This window comes from Peromyscus eremicus, chromosome 8a (genome assembly GCF_949786415.1).
Source record: "Peromyscus eremicus chromosome 8a, PerEre_H2_v1, whole genome shotgun sequence".
In the NCBI taxonomy this organism is placed as follows: domain Eukaryota; kingdom Metazoa; phylum Chordata; class Mammalia; order Rodentia; family Cricetidae; genus Peromyscus; species Peromyscus eremicus.
In genome coordinates, this window is record NC_081423.1 from 72,408,268 (window position 1) to 72,434,537 (window position 26,270).

The window sequence follows — 26,270 nt, forward strand, 5'->3', positions numbered from 1 at the left end:
CTTCTCTCCAATGTGATTTTGGGGGTGTATGGGACTGGACTGTCAAACACTCTTATTTACACAATACCTAGAGTGAGAGTCTACCATGTGTTGGGCATTAAAGTTATTGTGATAACCAGGACAGACAACAGTCTTTGAACTCAGGTATTAGAGACTATGCAGGTCACTAGGGCCACTTCTCATTCTGAGATGAGCGTTTGAAAGTTATCTTTAAATGTTGCAAAGGTGACTTACAAACAGTGATAGACTCAGCAAGTCACTGAGCCACCTCTCCAGTCTGAGATGAGTGTTGTAAAATAAAGATAGGAGGGGAGATCTGAGATTCAGAGCATGCGTGGAGGAGCAAGCCTTTGCTTGGAAGGATGAGACTATACCCAGTGTTGAAAGAGGGATGAAGAAAGACAAAGAAGTAATGGTCCGGCAACCATTGTTCTGAATGAAGACTAAAGGTACTGTGGGAGAGATTGACCTAACTCTGAGGACAGAGAAAGGCTTCCCGAGGAACGTAGGAATTAGCAAGGCAAAGAGGTGAAAGAAGAGGATATTCTAAGCAGAAAATGGCATATACGTTAGCAGAAGAGACGGAGAAAGACAAACGAGAATGTGTGAGTCAATCAGGAGAGGGGGCGCATTACGGAAGCCAAAGAATGTACAAGTTTCAAACAGCAGAGCAGGACCAGGTGTACCAAATACTGCTAGGTGTCAGTTGTGAAGATGGCTCACAAGGGTCCATTGGAGTTAGTGATGCTGAAGTCATTGGCAGGGATGGAGACAAATTTCATGAAGGCCTGCTACACAATTTGGGGATTCTCTTAATGAATACAGAAGTGGATATTAATTTAGAATGAGAAAAGAAATCCTTACTTTCCCTTCCCGCCTCTGCCAATACTGGAGTTTGGGTCCCCTTTTCTTCCTGGAAATTCTTTAGGCAGTTTCTCAGAAATGCCAATTGATTGTAGTTCTACCTTCTCTCCCTTCCCCTCAAAACACCCTGGATCTCCCACACTTGCAGCCTCATCATTCTGGTGGGGACCCCTACAACCCAGCTTTGTGGTGTTGCCCGCTGTGATGACTGGTGGCCTGATAGCACAGTTTTGTAGGCGTGGTACTAGAGCTGATGGGGGAATGTGAAGGTTGGTGGAGAAGAAGGCTATAAGCAATTCTTCCAAGAAAGTTAGTGTGAGGAATGAAAAATGATTATTTGGTAGCTGAAAGGGTACATGAGGGCATGGGGTTAACTTGAAGATGAGGTTTTTGAAAAAGGATTTATTCTTTATTACCTTTAATTATGTATGCGTGTCTGTGTGAGGGTTTGTACACATGAATGAAATGCCCATGGGAGCCAGAGGTGATGGATCCACCTGCAGCTGGAGTTACAGGTGGTTGTGAGCCACCTGCTGTAGATTTGGGCACAAACAATCCTCTGCAAAAGTAGTAAGTGCTCTTAATCACTGAGGCACCTCTCCAGTCTGAGATGAGTATTTTTTTAAATTTTATAATTAATTTAATTTTACATATCAGCCACAGAATCCCCTGTCCTTCCTCCTCCAACCCCCCATTCCCACCTCCTTTAAGGCAAGGACTCCCCTAGGGATTCAGCTCAGCCTGGTAGATTCAGTTGAGGCAGGTCCAGTCCCCTCCTCCCTTCACCTAGGCTGAGCAAAGTGTCCCAGCATAGGCCCTAGGTTCCAAAAGGCCAGCTCATGCACTAAGAACAGGTCCCAATCCCACTGCCTGGAGGCCTCCTAAATAGTTGAAGCTAATCAACTGTCTCATTTATCCAGAGGGCCTGGTCCAGTTTCATGGGGGCTCCTCAGCTATTGGTTCATAGTTCATGTGTTTCCATTAGTTTGGCTATTTGTCCCTGTGCTTTCGAGATGAGTACTTTAAATGAAGATAGAAGAGATGAGATTCAGAGCATGCATGGAGGAGCAAGCCTTTAGTTGTGAGGGCAAGACTGTATAAACTGTTGGAATAGGGGAGAAAAAGAGAAGGTGATTATCAGGCAGGTTTTGAAAATTTGGTGGTAGAAACCCATTCCCATCTCTTAGAAAATTAGTAACATCGTCACCGTTGTCAGGATGGAGAATGGGAAGGATGTAGGAGAATGAAGAAGGGCTTTAAATAGTTGCTTTATAGTGTGAGAAAGCAGGTTACTACAGAAATGCAGCAAAATCACTCGACAGCATCCTAGGTGAGAATTGTGGCTGTGTGTGGAGTAGAAAAACTGCCAGTCCTTTTCATGGATACGATGTGTTTCCTTTGAGAAATCTGAGTGAAACCACTTTAGTGTAGACATGCTACATTGATCTAGGCTTACATTTTTTTTCCAAGACAAAAATCTAGGACATTTTCAAGGAGTGATTGTGATGTATCACAGAACCTCAGCTTGATAAAGAGGGAAATAGTCTCAAAAGATGGTGGGATCAGAAGTTTGGAGTGGGAAGCAAGGAAATCTAAGAGTGTTGTGGTATGGATTGGGCAGGGTCGCACTGGCCATTGAGGTATCCCTCAGCATCTAACTGTATGGCTAGCAACAGCCTGTCCTCAGGTTGCTGATAGCACATGGAAGTGTTCAAGGAAGAATCCAGTCAACACAAAACCAAGAGCTTTGCTTGAAATTCTAAGGTGGGTCAGTCTGTGGTCAGGCATATCCTAGTTATATGATGGGCTGGTGGGGGGTGTGGTCAGGCATATCCTGGTAATATGATGGGCTGGTGGGGGGTGTGGTCAGGCATATCCTAGTTATATGATGGGCTGGTGGAGGGTGTGGTCAGGCATATCCTAGTTATATGATGGACTGGTTGGAGGGGTAGAGCCTCTTGGAAACTTCTTTCTCTTAAAGAAAAAAAGTTTGGAAGATGGTGGCATAGCCCAATCAAAACTTCTCTTTGAGTTGTAGGAGGAGATTCTCAATTAAGAGTGAATTGAATGAACACTCCTAAAATCTGAAGCCACTGAGGACACAAGATGGTCTCTGCAGTGGAATAGAACACAGAGGGGTAAACGTAACCTTTTCTAGCAACATGGTAATTGTTATGCAGTTATAGGGTTTAGTTGTTATTGCAGGGGTTCAAAAAGAGAAATTCTTGTGATTATAGGTGGGGGTGGAGCTAGAAGATCTTTATGAACTTTTTATACCATGGTTGGTGTGGGCCTGCTGGCCAAATATAGCCTACCTTCCCATTATGCAAATTTCTAGAGATTATAAGAGATAGTTTTGTAAGTAGATACACATCACCGACAGAGGCTTGGGGTTCTCTTAAAGACACCAGCTTCATATACATGCATAGGCTTTTCCAAAGCAACACACCAGAGAGCTGCTTTAACCCCCTGCTGCTCTCTGCTCCCTTCACCCAGTCAAGTTCCCCTTGTTCTACAGGTGATGAACGTGAACCCTTGAAGAAGAACCGAGCTGATCGATTAGTATCAAATGAGGAGCTCTGATCTCCTCACTCTTTCTTTAGGATTCCATACCAAAGGCCAACATGAGTAGGCGCATAGTCAGATTGCCCAAGAAGCCTTCTGGTGGCCAGAGACCTGAAAGAGGAGGGAGCCCACCCTTCTTTTCAGGTAGGGTTGGTGACTGAGCTCTTCAAGTTTGAAGACACTTTCCTTGAGGGTCTGAGCTCAAGCCTGGTCCCTCACCTGTAGCTGGGCGGTTGCAGCAAGCATCTTCTGCCGAGTTTGGAGCACTGTGGATGAAGACATGGAGATGGGCACACTCTGCCTCAGCCACCTGATGTCTTCCCACATACAAGACAGCTGCAAAAGAAGTCACGAGGTCATATCATCGTCCAAGCCAGCGCATGATTTAGGTTAAGGCATCAAAGCAAAGCAGGAGAAGGAAACCTGACCCCCCCTGATATTTGTTCTCCAGTCCATTTTCAGATACACACGAAACCACTTTTTGATCTCCGTCCAATTGGAAAAAGATCTGAATGCTAATGAAACAGTCAGATCTACATTTTAGTCTTTGCCAAATGATCCCATAACTCTGAATAGTGGAGACACAATCTGACAGGATGCACGCTTCTTTGCTTTAAAACTGTAGTGGAGACACTACTTCAGCCTTAAAAAAAAAATGACATAGGGCATACTGGGGCCATAAGGGATCTGTGAGATAATTTACTCCCACCCCAAAACTTTGATCGTGAGAGACCCCTCAACTGAAGTTTCAGAGATTTACGTGCAGTAACCCTGGTGCAAGATCGGGAAAAATGAAATGAGGAAGGACTCAGTGTACCTTTGTGAACCACAGAAAATCTTGGGTAATAGAACTGCTGTGAGAGTCATCTATTTCAACAATTGGTATTTGGTCTTCATTGGTGACTAACATATTGTCTTTATAATAAAATATAACAGCTATGTAGAGTCCTCTACAAAGAAAAAGAGAAAGAAAAAACAAGTCTTCAGTGGTTTGCTTTACCAAACAAGTCTCAGGAAATTATTTATATATATATATAAATTTATATATATATAGTTATACAGATATGTGTATACAATTAAATATGTATGTATATATAATTAGTTCTAGACATGTTGCAAGCTGAATTGAAAATGCACCTAGGAACATATTTTTGCTATGTATCAGGAATTTACTGGCTAGAACTTAGAGAGATTGGTGTCTTGCCCAAATTCTCAGGAGAATTCATTCTTTTAATAAAAAGACATACTTTTTACTTGGTTTCCACTTCGAACCCTGGCTAGTTCATTCCTGAGGTGTTAAGACTGCCTACAGAGAGGGTTTAGGACCCACCGTTTCAAGGTCTTCACAAACTTGTTGGAGGAATGGAACAGGTGCTTCAGGCTCCTCGACACTGACTGCTTGCGGCCCGTGGTTTGCAATTTCGAACTTTCTGGAATGTAGAAAGAAGATGCAGTGCAGGTTCCATCGGACAGGTCATCGTTTCTGCTTTTCCTTCCTACTTCCTGCCCTTCCCTTGTCCCTGGGTGTCACTTACCAATTTTATACAGGGGTCCAGCTTATTGTTTCCTCAAGAAACTTGTCTTTATTGAGGTACCGGTTGCTCTGGCCTGCATTGGAAATGCCCCTAATAGGCCCATGTTTTGAATGTTCGGTCTCCAGTGAGTGGAGTTGTTTGCAGGGATTGGTAGTTTGGAGGTTTTGGGGGGTGAGGCCTGGCTGTTGGAGGTAGCTTACTGGGGCCAGGCCCTTGGGGGTGTATTGTCCATTTGGCTATCTTACCTTTTGATTCCCCAAAGAGTGAATGACATTTGCTGCTATGTACCCCTGCCACCTCTTCCAATGATATATGAGCACTTCACCAGGCCTTCCCCATGAATGGTGGGAAACCATGACAAATCCTTCCTCCTTTGAGTAGTTTCTGCCTGGCGTTTTGTCAAAGCTGTGGAAGAGTAGTTCATCCCCTAGTAGTTGGCTCAGTCCGTGAACAGCTCTTCACAAATGTGAGGTGGGCAATATTAACCGAGGGAAACCACTCAGGTCTTTTTATACTCTCAATCAAGATGAGTGCTTTCTTATGAAGTAAGATGAAGAGAAAGGGAACCAATTCCCTTTCCTCTTCCCCCTTTACCACCTGGATTTTTAATATTCGCCATTTCTCAATGCTTTCAAAGTTCCTTTGTTAGTTTATATATCTAGTTAAATCTTTTCCTTTTATGGTTAATATGAGCACATTACAGAAGATCTGGAGAATAGGAAAAAAAAAAAGGAACAGATTTACCCAACTCATCCCACCACTTGATATAAGTACAATTAGCATCCTGGGGCAGTCTTTTCTAGTATGTGTGTTTACTTATGAGAGTATCTGTAGGTAGTAGAGAACCCAGCCTCAACAGATGTATCTACATCACAGCTCCTACTCAGGGACCCACAGAAGAGGGGACAGATTGTAAGAGCCACAATACCAGGAAGTCTGCTGTCCTGGAAATGGCTGCACAAACAGGACAGGACCAATGACCACATCAATAAACACGGTGACTCGGAAAGAGGGAAATTTTTTGAGGTCCCACCCCTAGAGAAAGACCTACAGGAAACTATTGGCTGCTGGGTGAAGGAGAATTAACCTCTCCCAGGGATGAGTCCCCGTATTGATGGTCCAATGCAGAGTGGTCAGCCTTGAAACCGTACACACAACAAAACCAAAACGGATTTAGCAGGTTGTATTTATATATACATTTGTGCATACGCTTGCATATGTACACACATACATGTATATATGTAACTAATAATCAAAGACGTTATCAATTTGAGGAGGGGGACATGGGAAGAATTCAAGGAAGGATAGCAGAGAGGAGTTAGTGGGAGCAAAGGGAGGGGGGGAAGTAGTGTAATTCTCTTTCATTTAAAAAACAAAATTTTAAACAGGAAAAAACAAAATAAAAATATATATGTAGGGATAGGTCTCACTATTACCTTTATTGTTTAGATCGAGGGACTGGGACTGAGAAACAGATGAATTGTCCAAAATAGCAAAGACGGTCCCCAGAGAGATTGAGTAAATTACTTTAGGAAAGTGGCTGTGTGTGTCTCTGTAGGTGTGAGTGTGAGCATATCGCCCACGTTTCCTCGTCTGTTTATAACCCAGAGTTATCCCTGATAGCTGTGGTAGAATCCCCAGATGTCTGTAAACACTGTTTGCAAGCAATGCTCCACGAATTCGGGCAAGATGGTCGCTGCTGCCACTTATTCGGTTGTATGTAGTAAAGGGAAGCTGAGGTGATTGGTGTCATCACTGAGCTTTGGCAGGCCTGTTCGCAGGGATAAGAACAAAAGCCCCAACACTGCCGTTAGACGGAGAAGCCTGGGGATGGGGGAATGGCCCATGCTGCGGCCCACCCAGTGCGGCTCTGCCTATGATCCTACAGGAGTCATTGGCTGACATGTACACTTATATCAGCTTCAGACTTGGCGCTAGTAATAGTTGCTCCTGGAAGAAAAAGGTAAAATAATTTCTGTTTCTGATTTGAACATGAGTTTGACTGTTGGAGAACAGCCCTGCTGTTCCAGGCTGGGAGTCAGCGTAGCCATCGCCTGCCACTCTGTCTAAACCTTACTAAAATCAGAACAGGCAGGGATGGAAATGGATTCTATAAGGGCAAATCAACGGGACAGAAGACAACGGTAAGTGAGGTTTGGTAGCAGAAAGCAGGTAGACAGATGGACTTACCGCTTGAGAAAGATGAGGCTTAAACACCCCCAGTGGACCACTGAGAAGTAACCTGGTTCACCCCACAGCCTCCCTGGCTGCTAGTAGGGGGAGGGGACGCATATGCAGCTAAAATTGAGAGTTTCCGAAATCTGTTTAAAAATCAGACTTCTGGATTCCTCCTCTACTGCATAGCTAGACAAAGACCCCTTTCCTACCCTAGATGAAAGTTAGTGGCTTGTTCTCTAGAAAGTAAAAGAAACAGAAAAAACAAAAATCAATGAACAACAAAAGCCAAAGCCCCTGGAGTAGGAGACAGGGAGACATCAGGGACAACAGGAAATGGGATGGCCATGGTCATGTTACTAGGTATCCAAATGGGTAGCCTAAATAAAAGTTTCCCCATATGATATCTACCCATTATGTTCTCAGAACACACATACTGAAAGGTGTACTTTCTAGGCAGGAGCTTGGAAGAAATTTCTCTAAGAATTTCACCGGAGAATACACCCACAGATTATGACATTGGTGACTTCCCAAGGAAAACATGGCACCCGTTCACCTGACAGTGAAGCCCGTGAATAAAGTTCCTTGTCCATGTGCTCAGAACTCTCCAGTGGCTACTGGTCTCTCTCCTTTTAAATTTGAGCAGACACTGAAGGAAGGCTCTTTAGGCAGTTAAAGGACGTGTCCACCAGGAAGCACAAAGGCCAACACCAGGTAAAAGAGTGAGTCTGGAGGGAGACGGTGTTGACCAAATATAAAACGAATCAAAACAGAGCTTGCCATTAACATTCTGAGAGACAAGACAGGGATTACTTGTTTCTTAATAGTAGAACAAAAGAGCATTGGGAGTTAAAAATGTTATCAGAAACTTCAAAATCCAACAGAAGGCTTAGGAAATGAAAGTGATAAATTTTCTTTGAGAAACTGGAGCAAAGGGATGTCAGGATGGAAACTAGAGAGGAAAATTAAAGAAAATGAAAGGAATTGAGCTAGGTGTGGCAGCACACAGCTGATATCCCAGCACTAAAGGTAGAGGCAGGAGAATTACCACAAGTTTAAGGCCAGCCTGGTCTGCATAGTGAGTTCCAAGTCAACCAGGCCTTTATGTTGAGACTTTCCCTTAAAAACAAACAAAAAACAAGGGCCGAGAAAGAAATCAAAAGGACTAGTTTAGGAGACTTCAACCTCTAACTAGGAAGAATTCTGGTAGGAGAGAAGAGAGGCAAAGGGGGTGGTGGTGGTGGAAGAAATGAAGACCCACAATTAAGGACATAAACCTCCATGCAGAAAGGACTTGGGAGGCTCTGGTACTGGTCGGACAGGGTTTGCGGAGTAGAGAAGCTTGTCTACTGCTTCTGAACCGGAGTCTGCTGTGTATTGGAGCGGACCCCACTCAGCACAGTGGGGTCACCACTCATGTAAGATGTGTCCGCCAAGCACTGTGGGTGGAGAGTGGTGCCAGTCTTCATTCACAAGAACACGGAAGGAAAAGAAGCTCGAGTTTGTGAGGGGCTTCCACTGTGCTGGGTGTGTTGAGTCTGTGGCCCCATTTCCTCCTCATAACAACACTGCCTGGTTTTCTGATAAAGAAGCTGTGATCAGGGCTAGGTTAAATGCTCTTTCCAAAGCTCTAAATGGTAGAACTAGGACTCGGGGTAATTATTTCTTTTTTCTAATTGCAAAGTTTATAAAGGTTTATGTCCCCAATAAACCACAGTATCTCAATGTAGTGAATATTCAAAACAACAGCTTCATAGTCTCTGTGAGCAATCTTTACACAGCTTCTGCATAGCCTTTGAAACACAGTTGTGTTGACATGTCTTAGAAGCGTTCTTTTTTTTTTCTGTGAGCTAATTTATTTTATCTTGACTGGGTCATAGGTCAGTCTTTTCCAAAGTTTACGACATAGAATCCTAATTCTATGGCAAAGCCTTCATATGGCTGAAGAGTCTGGGCAATGTTGTTTAACCATGTTTTCTAGGTTCTTTACTGGAGTCTTTAATACTCTGGTGTCTATTTTGCATTTCCACGAGAGGGATGAAGAATTCAGTGCCTCCTAACCTTATCTGACCTGAGCTCTTGAGCTGAGTCTCTCACAAGACTGCCGCATCTCTCACGTTGTATTATTTTCAGTGCCCAGGATTTACTTTACCAAATTTTAAAATGTCCCTTTTGGTGAATGTCTACTTTATTCCTTAGTTACATCATTCCTAATATTATGTGTACAGCTATGGTTTGGAAGGGGACACGGGCATGCATGTCAAGAGTGGAGTGGAAACTATAGAAATAATTGAGCTACCCAGGAAATCATCTCTTGGTTACTGGATAGTAATCACATAGTAATAGGGAGAGTATCTGAGTCCTTAGTAACATACAAATAAAAAACCCCTCCTGGTCGTGGGCAGTTTCAGTTTCTGTCCTCAGAATACCAAACACAGAGTGGCTATGGGTTACAAAGAACACCTGTCCAGTCACTGGATCATCTTTGCTTTCTTACAGGAGTCAGAGGCAGAAAAGAGAGGAACTCAGGTAACACTACACTTGATGAAATGAGCCCCAGGAACCCAGGACTGAGTGGACTTTGGTCATGAAGAATGTTGCAGGTCTCCTTTTTTTTTTTTTTTTTTTGGTGGTGGTGGTGGTGGTGGTGTCAAGTCTTCCTAGAGATCCAGGAATGAAAATCCCACTTAGGTTTCCTTCTCCAGCTGCTCTCGTACATATTTACATCTCCTAATGAGCCACTCATTAGAAAAACACCATTTTCTTGCAAACACTTGTCCTCATCTCCAGCTAGAGCCAACGTTTCTGAAGGGCCCTGTTGTCAGAGCTATACAGTAATTGGGAAACTTTGTGCTAATGCTAAGTATGATTTATGCCTCATCTAAACAGCAAGAACAGCATCTTAGTTTGAGCCATGGGTTTTTTTACCCAGCTGGCTCAGCAGTGCCCTGAATCTAGAGCACAGAGTAGTCAGAGATCTGATGGGAGCATGGAAAATGAAAACTTTATGGAGGCTTTAATTCTCCAAATAAAACTAAGTGCCTCTTCCACGAATCATTACACAGATCAGAAACCTGACCCTGGCCCATCTGAGCAGCCCAAGTAACAGAGAAGCTTTTAAAAGCATCTCGGAGTCTCTGGGTGAAGTGGGGCTAAAATCGAGAGGAGGTGAGCTCTCCTCCTGCCCCAACAGTGGAATGGAGGAAGACTATAGTTCAAGGCGGGATTAAAGTTCAGCAGGACAAACATGAGGCACAACAGGAGGACTGGACTTGGCACCACAAGTCCCAGGCCATAGCTTGTCGTTATGACCTTGGGCAAATCGACTTAGCCTCCCTTGCAATGGCCAAAGCGAGGATGAAGTTGGCATGGTGGATGTGAAAATGCATTGTAAGCTATTTTATCAATAGAAGTGAAGGCTTGTTGTGTTGTCCTTGCTGGAGCGATGCTCGGGGTGAAATGCTGAGGAAGCTCTCCAGGCCCACGGATGAGTCTTGTGAAGGGCCAGCTCAGAGAGACAAGAACAGTAGCGGAGGTTGTTTTTTTCTCGTGCCTATTTTCAAACTTTCTGTGTGGAGAGGAGGAGAGAGGAAGGGGAGGAAAGGAGAGGGAAGGCCCTGTGGAAGGGTGAAAGCAAGATAGTGCTGTAAAGTGATTCCAGATGTACAAATATTAATATCTCTTTTTCCCTGATGAATGAGAAGGTATGACCCGGCTAGGGAACTGCTAAAATTACCGGCGCCACTGAGCCCTCAGCCGATGGCCCAGCACAGATTTTATCCTTACCCTGGCAGCTGTAATGCTGATGAAGGGCTCGGACCTGCTGCAGCAGGCTCTCCAGAACTTCGCTCTGTCCCTTGTGTCTGGGTTCTCTGTCGTCATAGTCTTTCCAGTCTATTGAACAAAAGAAACAAACAGAGGGAAATGGTAAAGCAGAGGCGGCCTCGGCCCTGCCTTGCCTGAGGTGCTGGGGTTTTGTGTTCCCTACCCACAGGCTCCGTGGATGAGCACCCAGCACACGCAGACCTGGCAGGCGATGCCGCCGCCGCCGCCATGGACGGTTTGGGAGCTGCCATTGTTCAGAGCTCTATGCAACACAGTAATTGTGGTTGGCTTCTCGTGTTGGGCAGTTTGGGGGCAAGAGAAAATGGTGCTTGAGAGCCAAAAGAAATAGGAAATTTGGAAGTCCAATATCTCCTCGCCTAGCCCTCCCTCTCCTGCTCAGCATCCCCTGTCCTATCAGTGCCCCTGTAACCTCTTCACTCAGCACCCCGAGTTTCAACAGGATTTTCACAGTAGGAAAGACGGGTGGGAATGTGCAGACTAGATGAAATCCACAGTCCCAATGCTTTTATTGTAGGTTTCACACTTTTGGCCAAATTGACATTTCTTTCCAAGGAAAGAGCCCATGTCAGATGCCAAGAAATGGAAATCTACATTTTGCTCTAATGAATGTCTGCTTTGGTGAGCTGGCACAGCGGCCCCTGCACATACTCCGAGCCACCAACCACCCTGTCTGCTCAGTCTCTAAATATACAGTATTAGCTTACATGGCAAATTTAAATTGCAGTCCCCGCTGAGATTTTCTCCCCCTTCTATTTTCATTCCATTTGGCTATAATGATATCAAGAGTAATAACTCATATGGGACTAATGTCAAGATTGCAACTCTGCTGTCTCCAGCTCTAGATTTCCCCCCAGCCGGTCAGTTCACTTCATTGTCCGTCTCTGCTCCTATTCATCCTCCTCTACTTTTGATTTCTGAGTGTCTCAGAAACAACAACTTCAAATACATCTCCATGAAGGCTAGTCACTCAGCCTCAGAGAAGCCTGTCAGTTCCTGACAGAATTGTTTTAAAAGTACAGCATTGTCATTGTTCAGACACTCAAGTCCTTCACAGCAGAGAGGGCCAGGCATCTCACAGTGGTCCATCTGAAGTCCAGGGATGTATGCATTTTGGAGAGACATCATTGGGGGCCAGTTAAGCCCAGAGATGGTACGAGTTGGATCAGGTAGGGTAACGTAAAGTTAGGTTTCAGGATGCACTAAACTCCAATGTGAGCATCGGCTCCTCCTATTCCCCAGTTCACTGCAGAGAAGTCCTTTATATCGACAGGCCCTTCACTCCCTAATTTGAAAAATGAGGATGGTGTCTGTCTTGTGAAAGGTTTATGAGGATGAAATGAGAAGTATATTAGGGATCTGGCACAATGCCTGTCCCATGACAGGCATTCTGTAAATAAGACTTGAAGGCAATTCAGTATGGAAACACTATTTTTTTTTTATCCCATCTGATGATTATCTAGAAAAAAGGGGGCCTCATAGTTTTTCAAGCCCCTCTTCCTTCCCATTCTCTCTTATGTGTAGTTCATTTTACCTTGAGGAAGATGAAGCTGAGACATCCCTTCCCCATTCCAGACCTGCCTCGCTCAGCTCAGAGGCCCAGCCAGCGCTGACATGATGGCCTGGTGACCTTGTACATAGCGTTCATGCTCCTTTCATTATACTGCACATGTTTATTTTTTCTTTTGGGCATGAGAGTTAGATCTTAGTTGGAGTTTGTCTTGGGGCTTAGTTGTGGTCAACTCTGGAGACAGAAGATTGGCACAGGTGCCTTCTGTTCCTTGTGGGCAAGAGCCATGACTAAACCTCTCTTTGCCCCATTTGTCTCCGTTGCAAAGTTAGTTTTTAATCTCTTTGGTAGGATGAGATTGAAAAGAAAGTATGAGCCAGCCAAGTAGCATCCTGGGCACATGGGAAACGCTCAGTATGCTGCTGGCAAGGCACTGGGAATCTAAGCATGATGGTGTTCAGGAAGGCTGGGACATTTGAAGTTTAGGGAAATAACTGCCAGAGGCCTTTACGCTACAGCCCTGCTTGCATCTGGACACAGAAAAACATCACCATCATGGATGCGCATGGGTCATTGTTCCTTTAGTTGGAGGGATGCCTCTCAAGTGCCGACGGTACAATGAGGATGAGTAGGAGCCTGTGCTTGAGTCCTACTCCTGGGTGGCTGAGTTAGTACACGGACCTGAACATGCTAATGTGTTCTAATGAGTCTTAATGCTGTCAACAGTACTGGGAGGGGGTGCTGGAATGGGTCTCAGCTTCTCAGCTTAGCCCTTTTACATTGGAGTTGAGCTGGATCTGATGACTTTACGATACATACAAAAATTGCTAATGCTCAATTGCAGTCCCAGCGAGCACTGAACAATGCCAACATTTTGCAAAGAATGAGTTTTTCTCATAGATGTTTGGAAAGTTCTGATGACTACATAAAATAGGAGACTGCAGGGATGAGGGAGAAAATTGAAAATATATTAAGAAATCAGGACCCTGACAGGAGTAAACTTCACATGGTAGGAAAAGAGCAGATTGTGGCACATAATACAGCTCACTGTTCTGGTAATGAGACACTTCAATTGCAACACAATGCAGGGCTTACATTCACTGGCCGTATCAGGGTTTTCCTGATCGTAACTCAGACAAGCCTGTCTGGGCGCTTTTCTCTTATTATGTACCATACCATATAACATAAGTCTATAAAAACACATTAAGGCCTTTTGTAAAAATATAAAAAAAAGTTTTATAGCTTACTGGAACATATTACCAAATTTCCAATTACTCTGTCATGTTAGAGTACATTGTCCTCTAGTAAATATCTGAATACTGATACATGTTACATCACAATGTCATACTCTGTTTATAAATAGAATGAGAGTGTTTTTATATTGTTCTTTCCAAGTGATATGGCATGTCTGCAGCAACTCTAACCATATGCTAGGTCTTCGACTCTTTGCCAGCTACCCTTGCTAATCAAACACACTGTTTTAGAAAGCATTGCTATTCACTATGCTAATTACCAATAAATAAAAGACTCCCCTAAGCCCCAAACAACCATTCTTGTCTTTCTGGAGAGAGGTCTACGCATGAGCTTGTTAGAGAGGAATGTATGAAGAGAACGTACAGCTTATAGAGCCCAAACATCTGAGCTTTAGAGGTCAATGTGTCGTATGCAGATCAGGATTTGTGTGGGGTGTACCTTTGGAATCAGTTTCCCTCCTGTGCTTCCAGCTTAACCGAGACTAGTCTTTTCTGTGTGTGTGTGTGTGTGTGTGTGTGTGTGTGTGTGTGTATTTTCTAGTGCTCTGTCTCTAATAATACACACCCCCTGCTATTGCCATTAGGATCCATCCCTTAGTGTCTTAATCTTGCAATTCCCAGCACAAGTTTCTGATAAATCTTCAGCAATGGAAATATCTAAACCAAACTAATGATGAAATCATCAAATGCAGAGGGAGTCAGGGGCCTTGGAGAGCACTGGCATTGGTGGTCCAAGGCCAGGTGAGACCCTGCATAACTACGGATTCTACTAGAGGAGGTAGGCATGGTTGACTGGCCTTCAGCCTGCTTCTCTGACTGATAGTAGGGCTCTAGTTACAACAGGAGACATGGAAGGATCTTGAGCAATTCAGGTTTGAATCATGGTTCAGCTGTGTACCAGTGATGTGGCCTCCAAAAAGGCTCCACCTGAATTCCAGTTCAAAGGCTGGACTCTGTAAATATGCCTCTTATGTTAATAGCTCCCCCGGTCAGTCAAAGAGATCAAGCCGAGTGTGTCAAGTTCTTAGGTTAATGCCTTGAATGGAATGAGTCTTACAAAGGTTGTGTCTGATGGTGATGATGCTACAGATGATAATGACAGTGATGCTGACCCACAAGGCAATAGGGAAGACAAAGGACAGCTGTGAGGGTAAGGAGAGACACCGCACAGAAAACCCCAAGTATCACCTGATTCATAGGTGGTCTTGGGTGAAAGGTTGTTATAACATTTGAAAACTAGAAACACATAAACGAGAAAGCACAAACTCATAACCTAGGTATATACTGTTAAACGTGTGCATACGTGTGTGTGTGTGTGTGTGTGTGTGTGTGTGTGTGTGTGTGTGTGTGCACATATGTATATGTGCATGTGGAGGCCAGAGATAAAACTTGGGTGGTTTCCTTAGTTGCTATCCATCTTGGTTTTAAAGACAAGGGTCTCTCACCGAGCCTAGAATTTTCTAGGTAGCCTGAAGCTCCTTCTGTTTCTGTCCCGTCCCCAGCATTGGGGTTACAAGTGTGTACCACCACACCTGGCTTTTTTACTGTGGGTTTTGGGATCAAACTCAGGTCCTCTTACTTGTGTGGTTAGCACTTTACCAAGCCAGCCACCTCTGCAGCCCATGTTAAATTTTGATAATGATCTAGTCACACTCTAGTTATTATAGGTGAACTAATGGTGAAATGAATGGACTCCCTACATTTTCTATTATTATTTTATATAAAAACTGTACTGTAGGATTTTTTTGTACATTTCTACACAATGGGTTTTTTAAAACACATATTTTTAAGTGATTGATCGTATTTGGCTCTTTAATATAGATAGTGAATATACCACACTTTATCATTAGACAAATATTGGGTATTTGTTTTCTTTGCTACACATGATATTTAGCTACTATTAATTACTGCTGCAGTGCACATTTTGTGCATAATTGTTTATCTGCATCTGTTTCCTTAAACTAGCTCCCAAGATGTAAATTGAGGTAAAGGAAATGGCTATTCATAAGGCATTTGAATAAGATCCAAGTTGAGTTCCAGAAATGATTAAGCAGTTCTCACTCTCACAAGAAGCATATGACAGTACTCTTAACTATAACATGAATGACTTTTTAAAAGATGAAAATAGAGTCCAGAGCCCTGGCTCATTGTAAAGAATAGCCTACTCTCTTGCATGTCTGGAGTTGTTTGTTCTGGTTAATTAAATTTTCTGGTTAACAAGGAGTTATAACAAACATACCAGGCATACATTATTAATCCTCAAATGATTGCAAGACATCTTTGCTGGGTTTCTCAGCCACTACTAAAAAGTTTAGATGTTGTGTTGGTTGGGTAGTGACTGTTAATAAAAAAGCTTTTCTCTTGGCAGAATGTCAGGTAAATCAAAGGGGTTTGATTTCATTCTCATAGGAGATCAATGTGATGTGTCCACTGTAGGTGAGGAAAGGAAAAAAGGGCTAAGATGGATTGCATACTCTGCGCTGGCCACCCTCATGGTGTCCTCTCCATCCCTGAAAAGTCCTGTGACGTGAAATGATTTAGACCCATTCTACAGATGTTGAATTGAGGCTGAGAGTTGCGGTAACCTTTGAAGGCTACAACTAAAAGACACTACTCTCAGGGACCTTGTGATTTCAGATGCTTCTTCTCTACCCTGAGTTGCCTTCCTGTGAGCATTTCTGCACAGCGATCGTCATTGTATAGCCCAGCTGCTGCTGTGAGAAGCTGATGAGGGGGAGGGAAGCTGGCAGGGACACCTTAGGGATGGAGTAGTTGAGCATGTTGCCATCCTGGAAGTAGCTACCACCTACTAGAGGGAGAGGCACATGCCGGCGTTGTGGTCTGAGCTGGTCCCCATCCTTTCATGTTGTAAGCTGAGACTTGAACAAAATACTGTTGGCCCTGCAAAGAATTGAAATAGGAAACTGCATTAGGCGTTAGAATTCATCATGTTCACATATGAAGGAGTCTCTTACTTTCGTGATTTCAGAATTGGAATATCATAGTGTTTTTTTCTGACTCCCTATGTCCCTAAATTATAGGTCACTTCCATCTTTCTATCTGCATACCTACCTATCTACCTATTATATATACAAACTTACACATACAAAAATTGATTTTGTACATACATATATATTTGTTTGTATAAAATCAATTTTTTCATATAATATATTCTGATCACAGTTTCCCCTCCCCGAGCTCCTCCCAGATCCTTCCCAACTTGCCACCTACTCAACATGCTCTTTTGTTTTTTCTCTTTAGAAAACCAACAGGCAAACAAAGAAGCCAAAATGAAAAATAAAATAAACAAAAATAGAAAAAACAAAAAAGCCCAACAGACAGACAGACAGACAGACAGACAGACTCCATCCCCCCCATAAAACCACATGTTCTACAACCCACAAGGTTCTGCTAGGTTTACCAACAACAGCAAGCTCCCACCCTCACCTTTTCCCACTTTTTCCCCTCCCTAGAGGCAACCAGCTTCAGCTGGTCAAGTTACTGTAGAAAATGAACAAGCCACAGTAGTGATCTTGGCAGACTAGTGTGCGAACGCAGACCTCATTCTGTTAGTGCCCGCATAGTACTTCGCTATGAGCAGGTGCCTCCGTTTTTTTCAGCCAGTCCTTCACGGGTGGATTCTGGGACTCTTTCCATTTTGTGCCACAATAAATAATGCTTCTATGAACATCCTTCACTCAGCTGTTCAAGCGTGAAAAAAATCAGCTTTCTGATGTGACTTCATTTCAAAGCCACTATTAAAAGAATGGCCTATATTCTTTAACATCTTTTTATGGCATTAAGAATTAAGGAGTTGATTTTTTGCTTACAGATAATCCTTTAAAATGTTTTGTATGTAATGTTTGCTTTGAGGTTTCTTTTCTTCTGTTTTTTTTTCTTCTTTTATTTTATTTTTTCTGTGAAACCAAAGGGATGTTAGAAAAGCCAATATTGGGTGAGTGATTGCTTGCTGTAAGTGTAAAATGGCATTTGCATTTAAAAAAATCTCTGTGGAGATTTTGCTAGGATTTCAATGATATTACCTTACCATATGATGAAGTTAACACTTTTTTTTTCTAGCATTGAAAATTGGGTTTTATGCACTCAAGGTTATAGGGATGGCCTAGATCTCTAAATTCACTTCCAGGCATTTATATGCTCAGGATAATGTCTGCATCGCTATTATTGGATGGCGCAGTGGAAAAAACCTCATCCCTAGAGAAGCTAGTTTAGATGTCAGAGAACCTCTCTGTGGAGAGTTTTCCATTTTTATCATGATATCACTCTTTCTTTTAAGCAATGGAAATTCCCTGGGGTTCCTCCTGGCCTCCTTCCACCATGCGAGCCAGGGTGTGGGAGCCAGTCTTCTGCTGATAGCATCTCTGGGGCCACCCACTCGGGGGGCTTTGTTTGCTCTGGTAATCCACAGTTCTGGCCTCTGGTGTAGACATGCGATTAGGACTAAAAGTCAGGATTCTTGGTGGTGACCAAACCACCAAGAATTCTCTTAGAATAAACTGGATGCCGTTGGTTGATGGCAGCTTTTTAATGCTGGGTTTTAGGATTATACGCTGCAGATAACTGTTTTAATTGGCTAACCCCTAAGAAAATAACAGAAATATCTCTCTGCTCCTCCCATATGAAAATCTTAAGGTATTAATTACTTGAATTGTATTTTAAAAGTTTTCGGTTACTCTTAAAAGATCTTGATTTAAAATGATATTTTTTTTTATCCTCTGAATTGTAATTGTTTGAGGTAAGTTAGTTTCCTCAGTCTGAGCAGATTTGCTAGGTGTTTTTATTTTTATTTTTTGCATTTTTGGATGCTCATTTGTGGTTCAAAATAAACAATTAATATTTGCGTTTAGATTGGTAAACAAATAAACATGGCTAGTTCTAGCTTTTCATTCACAGTTAAAGTTAGTTTATGTTACATAGAGATTGTACTTTTGCCTTACATAGTTTCTTTTCTGTAGTAGCAGATTTAGGCAGGGTTTTTTTTTTTTTTTTTTTTTTTTTCCTTTTTAATCAGGGGACAAGGATTTCTCTCAGGAAATTGTGTGACTCCAATTGATGACTGATCTCAATGAGGCGGTGGGGGTGAGGGCTAGATGAGGCTGTTATTTTTACCATCAGACTGGGAGTCAAAATTGGATCTCTCAGAGCCTTTGATCCCCTGCAGATTAGACTGTGATCCAGAAGGCAGAGGCTTTCAAGGCTCACACGAGGCCAGTCCCTTTCTGATCTCTGAGAACATGGCAGCTTACAAAGTGGTTCATGCTGTCTGCCTAGCCTTTTGTGAGACTCAGATTATGGATACCAGACATATCACGCTTAACGAATGGCAGTTGTTGCCAGAGGACCGGGTGTTGGCTGTTGCCTTGAGAGTAGCATTTGCTACCAGCACCCCTGTGCAGAAGGCAGGGGAGGACAACTCCATCAGGAGGACACTTACCGTGGCGAGGCCTGTGATGGTGCACCTCAGGGTCTGCAGGTTGTCCATGAGGATCTCCCCAGCCAAAGGGGAAAAGTCTTTAGACTTGCTCCATTCCACTGCAGGGGGTGGGGGTGGGGAGAATATGACAAGACTCAGTTATATGACAAGCAGTGCTGCAGGAAACAGCTTCCACCCTGCTCCTGGCCCCACATCCTCAGGTAGCTCACAGTCCTCCTTGGATGTCAACTCACTTTCCAAATTCATTTTTTTTATTTATTTATTTTTTATTTTATTTTTTTTAAGATGAGCTCTCTACCAAGAGAAAAATAAATCAATCCTCATTTAGATACCTTATAAGTTTTTAAAATCTTGATAGGTACGATTTATATCAGTATGCATGCATTTTGTGATGTTCTTAATGTGAGATGTAATATATATTAAACATGCATTGGTTGATGATAGGGATGTGTTCTGAGAAATTCATTATCAGGTAATTTCCTTGTAAGAATACTATAGACTGTACTTACACAAACCTAAGTCAGCATGATGCACTAGGCCCTAGGCATTTAGCTTATTTTTTATTGAAATGTCTATAGGGTGAAAGACCCTAAGTTTTGTCCATGAGACTATTGCTATATAAAGACACCATGTCTGTGTACACACAAACATACAGGTACATTGTAGATAATAGGTCATTGAACATGGCAGTGCAATACATAAGTTACTGAATATGAGGACCAAAGGGCCCATTAGGATACTAACCTCCTAGCCCTGACTTGGCCTCATTTTAATGAAAAAGCTTTTTCGAAGGCTGGGTTACATTCGCATCTCAAATGAAGACACTTCTGCTCATTTCCTCTTTATCATCCAATGCCCGCTCCTGAAAAAGACCCTCTTCCTGCCGTACCTCATACGCTAACCTCTTCTACTTTCCTCTCTGGGCCTTCTCCCAGCCTTGCTCAGGAACTTCTGCTGGATCTGGGGTCTGTGGCTAACCTGTCCAGTGCTCTTCTCTGACATCCCCAAGGAGGTGTTCATTCACACTCACTTCACCCAAATACCATCCTCCCATTGTACTATGTAGACGAATTTCTAAACAGCCTTATTAAATAAACACAGAGCCAAATACAGGGGTGAAAGCTGTAGAGATCAGAGAAATATGAATAGCCATCAACTAACCTTAGCTCACCACGCCGCAGGAGCTTCCCAAGGGAACTGAACCTCTTCCTGTCTAACCTGTGCCTTTATTGCCTTGCTGTTCTGCCTTCTCATTGACTCTTAGCCCAGCCACCTCACTTCCTCATCATTGCCTGTCTATACAGATCTCCAGGTCTCTATGGTTGGTACTGGGATTAAAGACATGTGTCACCACGCTTGGCTGTGTCCTTGAATGCATAGAGACTCTGCCTGCCATGTGATCGGATTAAGGGTGTGTGCTACCACTGCCTGACTTTTGTTTATGGCTGGCTATCTATGTTCTCTGATCTCCAGGCAAACTTTATTTATTAACATACAAATAAAATATCACCACATTTCAGCACAAATAATATATCACCACAGTACTATGTGACTGTATCCTTTCATAGCATCTTCCACTGGTCCCAACCTCCCATTGTACTATGTGATCATATCCTTTCACAGCATCTTTCACTGGTTTTATAGGCCATGGTCAGGAAATGAATTGGACATCACAGGTAGGAGCATCTTACATAACTGTTTACATACAGGAGGGACAAAAAGCAAGCTGCACCACCTTAGGAGCTGAAGTCACATGGAAAACCTCTTGACAACAAGTCAGAAACATGAAGATTTATGATATGTTCTCTATGACACCTTACTCTTTGGCAGTTAAGTCAACGTGGATCTCAGTTTGCTGCCCTGTGGACCATCCGTCTCTGGTTTTGGAACTGCGGTCTCTATCCCCTGCCTCACCTCTTTGTTTCCTGCAAGTCCAGCTTGCTTTCTTCACTCTCTAGGCATCACTGTCCTAAATTTCCTAGAGCTCCCATAATTGGCAGCAGCCCTGACATGGGACACGCAGCCATCTCTGGCTTCCCCTAGTTTTTTCAGCCTTCCTTTTTCTGACTTACACCTCAGCTGGCTTTCTCCCGTCCTTTTGACTGCCTCTGCTTAGATTCTTCCCGGTTCCCTCTTTTCTCCTTTTCGGTTGATGCCGTGTTCCTGGGGCGGGGTGGGGGCATCCCTGGGACCTTTTCTTCCACTCTGTGTGCTTGCTACTGATGCTGGCCTTCTCTTCTGTGGCTTTGTGGGTCTTGAAAGCGGGACTCTAGGTCTGGCCTCTCTCCTGCGCTTTAGGGTCCTCCTTTAAATCTCCCCATGAGCATCTCTGCTTTGTCAGACTTCTCCCTAAGCACGTCTCTTTGCCAAGAGTGTTTTCTCGGTGTTAACAACTGGCATTTCCATCTATCCAACTCCCAAACCCAAGTCTCTGAGCATCCTTGCCTTGTCTTCTCCTACTTCCTTATAACCGATTGATCACTAAGCACAGAATTTCCACTTCCAAAATGTCTCCTGCCATCTCCCCATTTCCCCTCCCATTATAATAACCCTTGAACCCAAACCACAAGCATCACCACCCAGGAGCTTCCTAGGTTATCCGCTAGGCTCTTATTCGTTATTCATATTCATCATTATTATGTCATTATTCACTGTTCCTCCTCAAATCTCTTCATCATGTCCAGTTGCTTTGGGATCTTCATGTCTGGCCCCAGCCAGGACTACTGTCCTTGTCCCTTGCTGTGTGCAGGAAGAAGGGCTTTCTGCTGTATACCTCTGTTTAACTGATCATTCTGTGAACTTTACTCTTTGTGACATTTTGTCTTTCAACTTTTGCTTGGCGGCATGCTGATGAGGCTACGAGACTCAACAAAGTCAACTCTGGAGTCCTCGGACATAATTAACTAAATACCCCTGATTTGTGTTCCCAGCATACTTTGTTAACATTAACACTGTATTATGTTTTATAGCGTGTGGCTTTTTCTTTTGTTGATTGTGAGAAACCTGAGAAGTATCCCTTATTATTTCCCTCCCTGGTACTAAGTATAGATTTTGCTGTTTGTGTATGTATATGCCCCTCCCCCCATAGTACTTTCTACAAAATAGTGATATTTTTCTTTAATGTAAGTCTTTCCCCATCTCCTGTCTTTGAACCTCTCAGACATATTATAAAATGTAATTAGAATCAAATGATTAAGATTATATATCAACTCCCAAGTCATGCCTTCATTGCCTCATCTTACATACCCTGAAACCTATAAACATATATTTTATTTGTTTGAGGCAGAGTCTCGTTTCGTTGCCCAAGCTGGCCTGGAGCTTCCTATATAGCCTAGACAGGTCTTCAACTCATGATGACCCTCCTGCCTCAACCTTCTCAGTGCAGGTGTGAGCCACCATGTCTGGCTCACATAGGTGCTTTAAAGAAGATATATAGATTTTTTTTTCCCCCAAAATGTTTTATTCGTGTGAGCTACTGGCTCTTAGAGAGACTCTTGAAGTGCCGTTGAGGGGACTTGGTTATCGTGGTGGAATGGCACACTGAACTGAGGACTAACAGCAGCAGCAGGTTAACAAAATGATGAGATCGTTAGCATTCCAAGCAAAAGTGAGCAGCAGAGGCTGGAGAGACAGCCGCTCAATTGAGAGCACTGGCTGCTTTTACAGAGCTCCCGGGTTTGGCTCCCAGCACCCACATGACAGCTAATAACTGCCCATAACTCCAGTTCTGATGTCTACCAGACATGTACGTGGTGCGCATACATACACCCATACAGGCACTCACACATACACATGAAATAAAAATTAAAAAAAAAAAATCTTTAAAAGGCAGCAAATATACAAAGGCATCTAGAAAGAACAACATGTGGGGGAACACTCCAGAAACGAAAGGATCCTTGCTATAGTAATATAATGCTCCGACCCTTTAATACAGTTCCTCGTGTTGTGGTCTTCCCCAAAACTGTTGCGGGATATTTGATCACATTGTGTGAAATGGCTCTGTTTTACTTCTGATTGGTTTAATAAAGAGCTGAATGGCCAATAGCTAGGCAGGAAGGATAGGTGAGACTTCTGGGGAGAGAGAGGAACTCAGGGGAAGAATCTGAGAGTTGGGAGATTTGCCATCCAGATACAGAGGAAGTTAGACCTAAGGTATCGAGGAGAGGTAACGAGCCACATGATAGAATATAGATTAATATAAACAGGTTAATTTAAGTTTTAAGAGCTAGTTGGGAACAAGCCTAAGCTAAGGCCAAGCTTTCATAATTAATAAAAAGTCCCGTGTCATTATTTGGGAGCTGGCAGTCCAAAGAATATCCGACTATACCCAACCATAAAATTATTTCCATTGCTACTTCATAATTATAACTTTGCCACTGTTATGAATAGTAATGTAAATATCTGTGTTTTCTAATAGTCTTAGGTGACCCCTGTGAAAGGGTCATTTGACGCCCACGAGTTGTGACCCACAGGTTGAGAACCGCTGCTCTACTTCCTGCTGCATTGACGAGACATCTCTACCTGCCCCTTTGTTCTTTGGTCCTTGGGATTCCTTCTGAGTCTCTGGGAGCCAAGTCCCAAGCATCACAATCATGCAGCCCACAGAAACTGTTGAGGGAAGACTGAACCCTGATACCCCTTGGACCTGTATGAGTCACTGGCCCAGATAGCCAGTTCCAGGAAAAGCTTTCTCTTTTCTACTCTCTGATGCAGAGCAGGAGAAACAACGATCTGAGGATCTAGATCACACTGGCATATAGTATGCAATGGTGGGACAAGGGCCTCCTGAATCTCATTGCTAAATGGGGCCCCCTCAAAGGGACCCACACTGAGACAGACCTATGTCAACAGCGGGCACTGTCAGCCGGAGAGCCATTATCTACTCAATCAATGGCACCGGGAGTGTGTAGAAACTTCAGATCAACTCCTGTCACCCAAGATTCCAAGTCATGGGGGACACTCTTCTCTAAATCCTGATGCACAGGAAGACGACTCCAGCGTGGATACCCAAGCTGAAGTTTTCCAGGGAAGGTCTGGGACTCTGGTCTAACAATTCAGATGACAGCCTCACATCAAAGGAAGGGTTTGGAAATATAACAGAGTTTTTGGCAGGCGATTAATGAGACTTGACTCAAAGATACAATGCCTAAGATTTCTGAAGAAACCACTATTTTTGTCTGAATAAAAAGTATTTATACTCTATTGAAATGTGCTTTATGAAAACATGTTTCGGAAGAACATGAGGCCTGGCTTCTTGACAGACCAAACAAAACCAAAGTCAGGTTTGTGAGGAGGTGGGCTCTGCTTTGGGAGTTACTGCCGGGTCCCGGGGTCCCACCCAGTGTTTGATTAGATCCCGTGACTCATCAGAGTTTCATAGGTGAAGGAGTTTGAGAAAAAGAATTCATATCAGAGGGAAAAAAATTTTTTCCTTTTGGGATAGCCAGTCGGTTCCAGGCTGCCAACTGCGTTTCTCCTCCATGTACTTCTTTGGATGGGGAGTGGGGTGGGTGGGGTTGTTTGTGGGGGGTGGGAGGTGGCTCTTTTTGGCCTGAAGCTACATGAAAATGGAAGTTGCTTCTGATCAGCTAAAGAAGACAGAGAATAGTGAGCAGGAGTTGCCTTGAGAGCAACAGGGGATTTTAGGAAGGCAGCCGAACATGCTCCCTCTGAAAAGTTCCTTGCAGGTGGTTTAAAGACTTCATAGGACAGCCCTGAGAAAATGGCATATGAGCCTTCCCTAAATCCCCAAAGGACTAGAGTGGTATAGATGAACTTTAAAACCAGATAAGCTATATAATTTGAAGATAAAGATCATAGATACTGTCTCTGTTTAGTTTGGGAAACAGAAGCAGCGTTAAACCACGCAGTCCCTCATAACAACTGAAAAAGGTATCTGTGCTCCTTAAAGTCAGGCTGCAGTGCAGAACTGTGATTTACCGTATTTATATCAGGTAACTACAGCCATTTCAAATGGCAAGCTTTGTGATTTTAACACAGATTTTATTTTTACCTAGGATTCAAAAGCATTGATTCATTTTGGGCAGTGCTATGGTGTGAGTACAGTTTGTCCTGGCCATGCTGAACTTGGTCTCCAGGGTACCAGTGCTGGGAGGCAGGAGTGCCCTTGAGAGATGGTTTGATTGTTAGGAGGAATTAATGTCACTCTCACAGGAGTGGTTAATTACCTGATTAGTTACCATAAGAATGGGTTATCTCAAAACAAGGCAGTCCAGCTGTTTTGTTTCCTCATATATTCCTGCTTTCATGAATGAGTTGAAAAAGCATGATGCTCTCCTTAGTATCATGTACCTGGACTTTCCAGCTTCCGGAACCATGACCCCCGTACACGCCTCTTTCTCAGATATTTTGTTCTAGCATCAGAAAATGAACTAAGACAGGGCTGGAAAGGCCTAGCTTCACACCACCGTGATCTGATTGCAGCTATATAAAACACGGTTCAGAAGTTCAGGAAGAAAAGAGCTCCTGACGGCCTGGCCCTGTCACACAAAATCTTCAGTGTGATGGGAAGTGTCACAGACTCAATGTCAGAAGATGATTCATGGCTCTAAAGAATTTGGGCGCACAAGCAGGGAACATGATCGTGAGCGGCAGAGTGCTGTGGCTCGCACACTTCCCTGCGTCTCAGGCTGCAGCCTTGCTTTGAAGGGTAAAGATGATACAGGAGCAAAAGCACCAACAGACAACACGGCATCCATGTTGAATTGATTTCTCTTGAGTTGACACAAAAAGAAAAAAAAATACAAACCAGAACAACACGGGCCAACACACACATAAAACCTGCTAGCCCGCAGGTCCTCGAGTCACAGGTGTCCCCAGCCCATCTGCTTAGAGTATACTCAGGAAGAGTGTGCTGTGAAAGTTGTACTTTCTCCCCACTCCCTCCAGCGCCCCCCCCAACCCCCCAACCTCATTGCTTACACTGCTTTGTCTTCTACTACATCTTCTTCCTCCAAAGCTTCCTCCTGCCCCTCACTTTAAAGGACCTGATGCTGTAGAGTCCCCTGACTTCCCAGTGGGGAAGCATCCCTGCCACGTCTCCCTCCCCC

General features: G+C 43.5%; 1 protein-coding gene across 1 annotated transcript in view; it reads right to left on the reverse strand.

The window, feature by feature from the left end:
* Window positions 1-26,270, reverse strand: part of Ankfn1 (ankyrin repeat and fibronectin type III domain containing 1) — a 143,289-nt gene that overhangs the window by 51,337 nt on the left and 65,682 nt on the right. The window contains exons 5-10 of the mRNA XM_059269611.1: window positions 19,201-19,298; window positions 16,556-16,646; window positions 10,926-11,033; window positions 4,760-4,859; window positions 4,247-4,379; window positions 3,649-3,765 (exon numbers count right to left, since the gene is read on the reverse strand). Of these exons, the coding sequence (XP_059125594.1) occupies window positions 3,649-3,765; window positions 4,247-4,379; window positions 4,760-4,859; window positions 10,926-11,033; window positions 16,556-16,646; window positions 19,201-19,298 (647 nt within the window). The remainder of the gene's footprint in view (window positions 1-3,648; window positions 3,766-4,246; window positions 4,380-4,759; window positions 4,860-10,925; window positions 11,034-16,555; window positions 16,647-19,200; window positions 19,299-26,270) is intronic.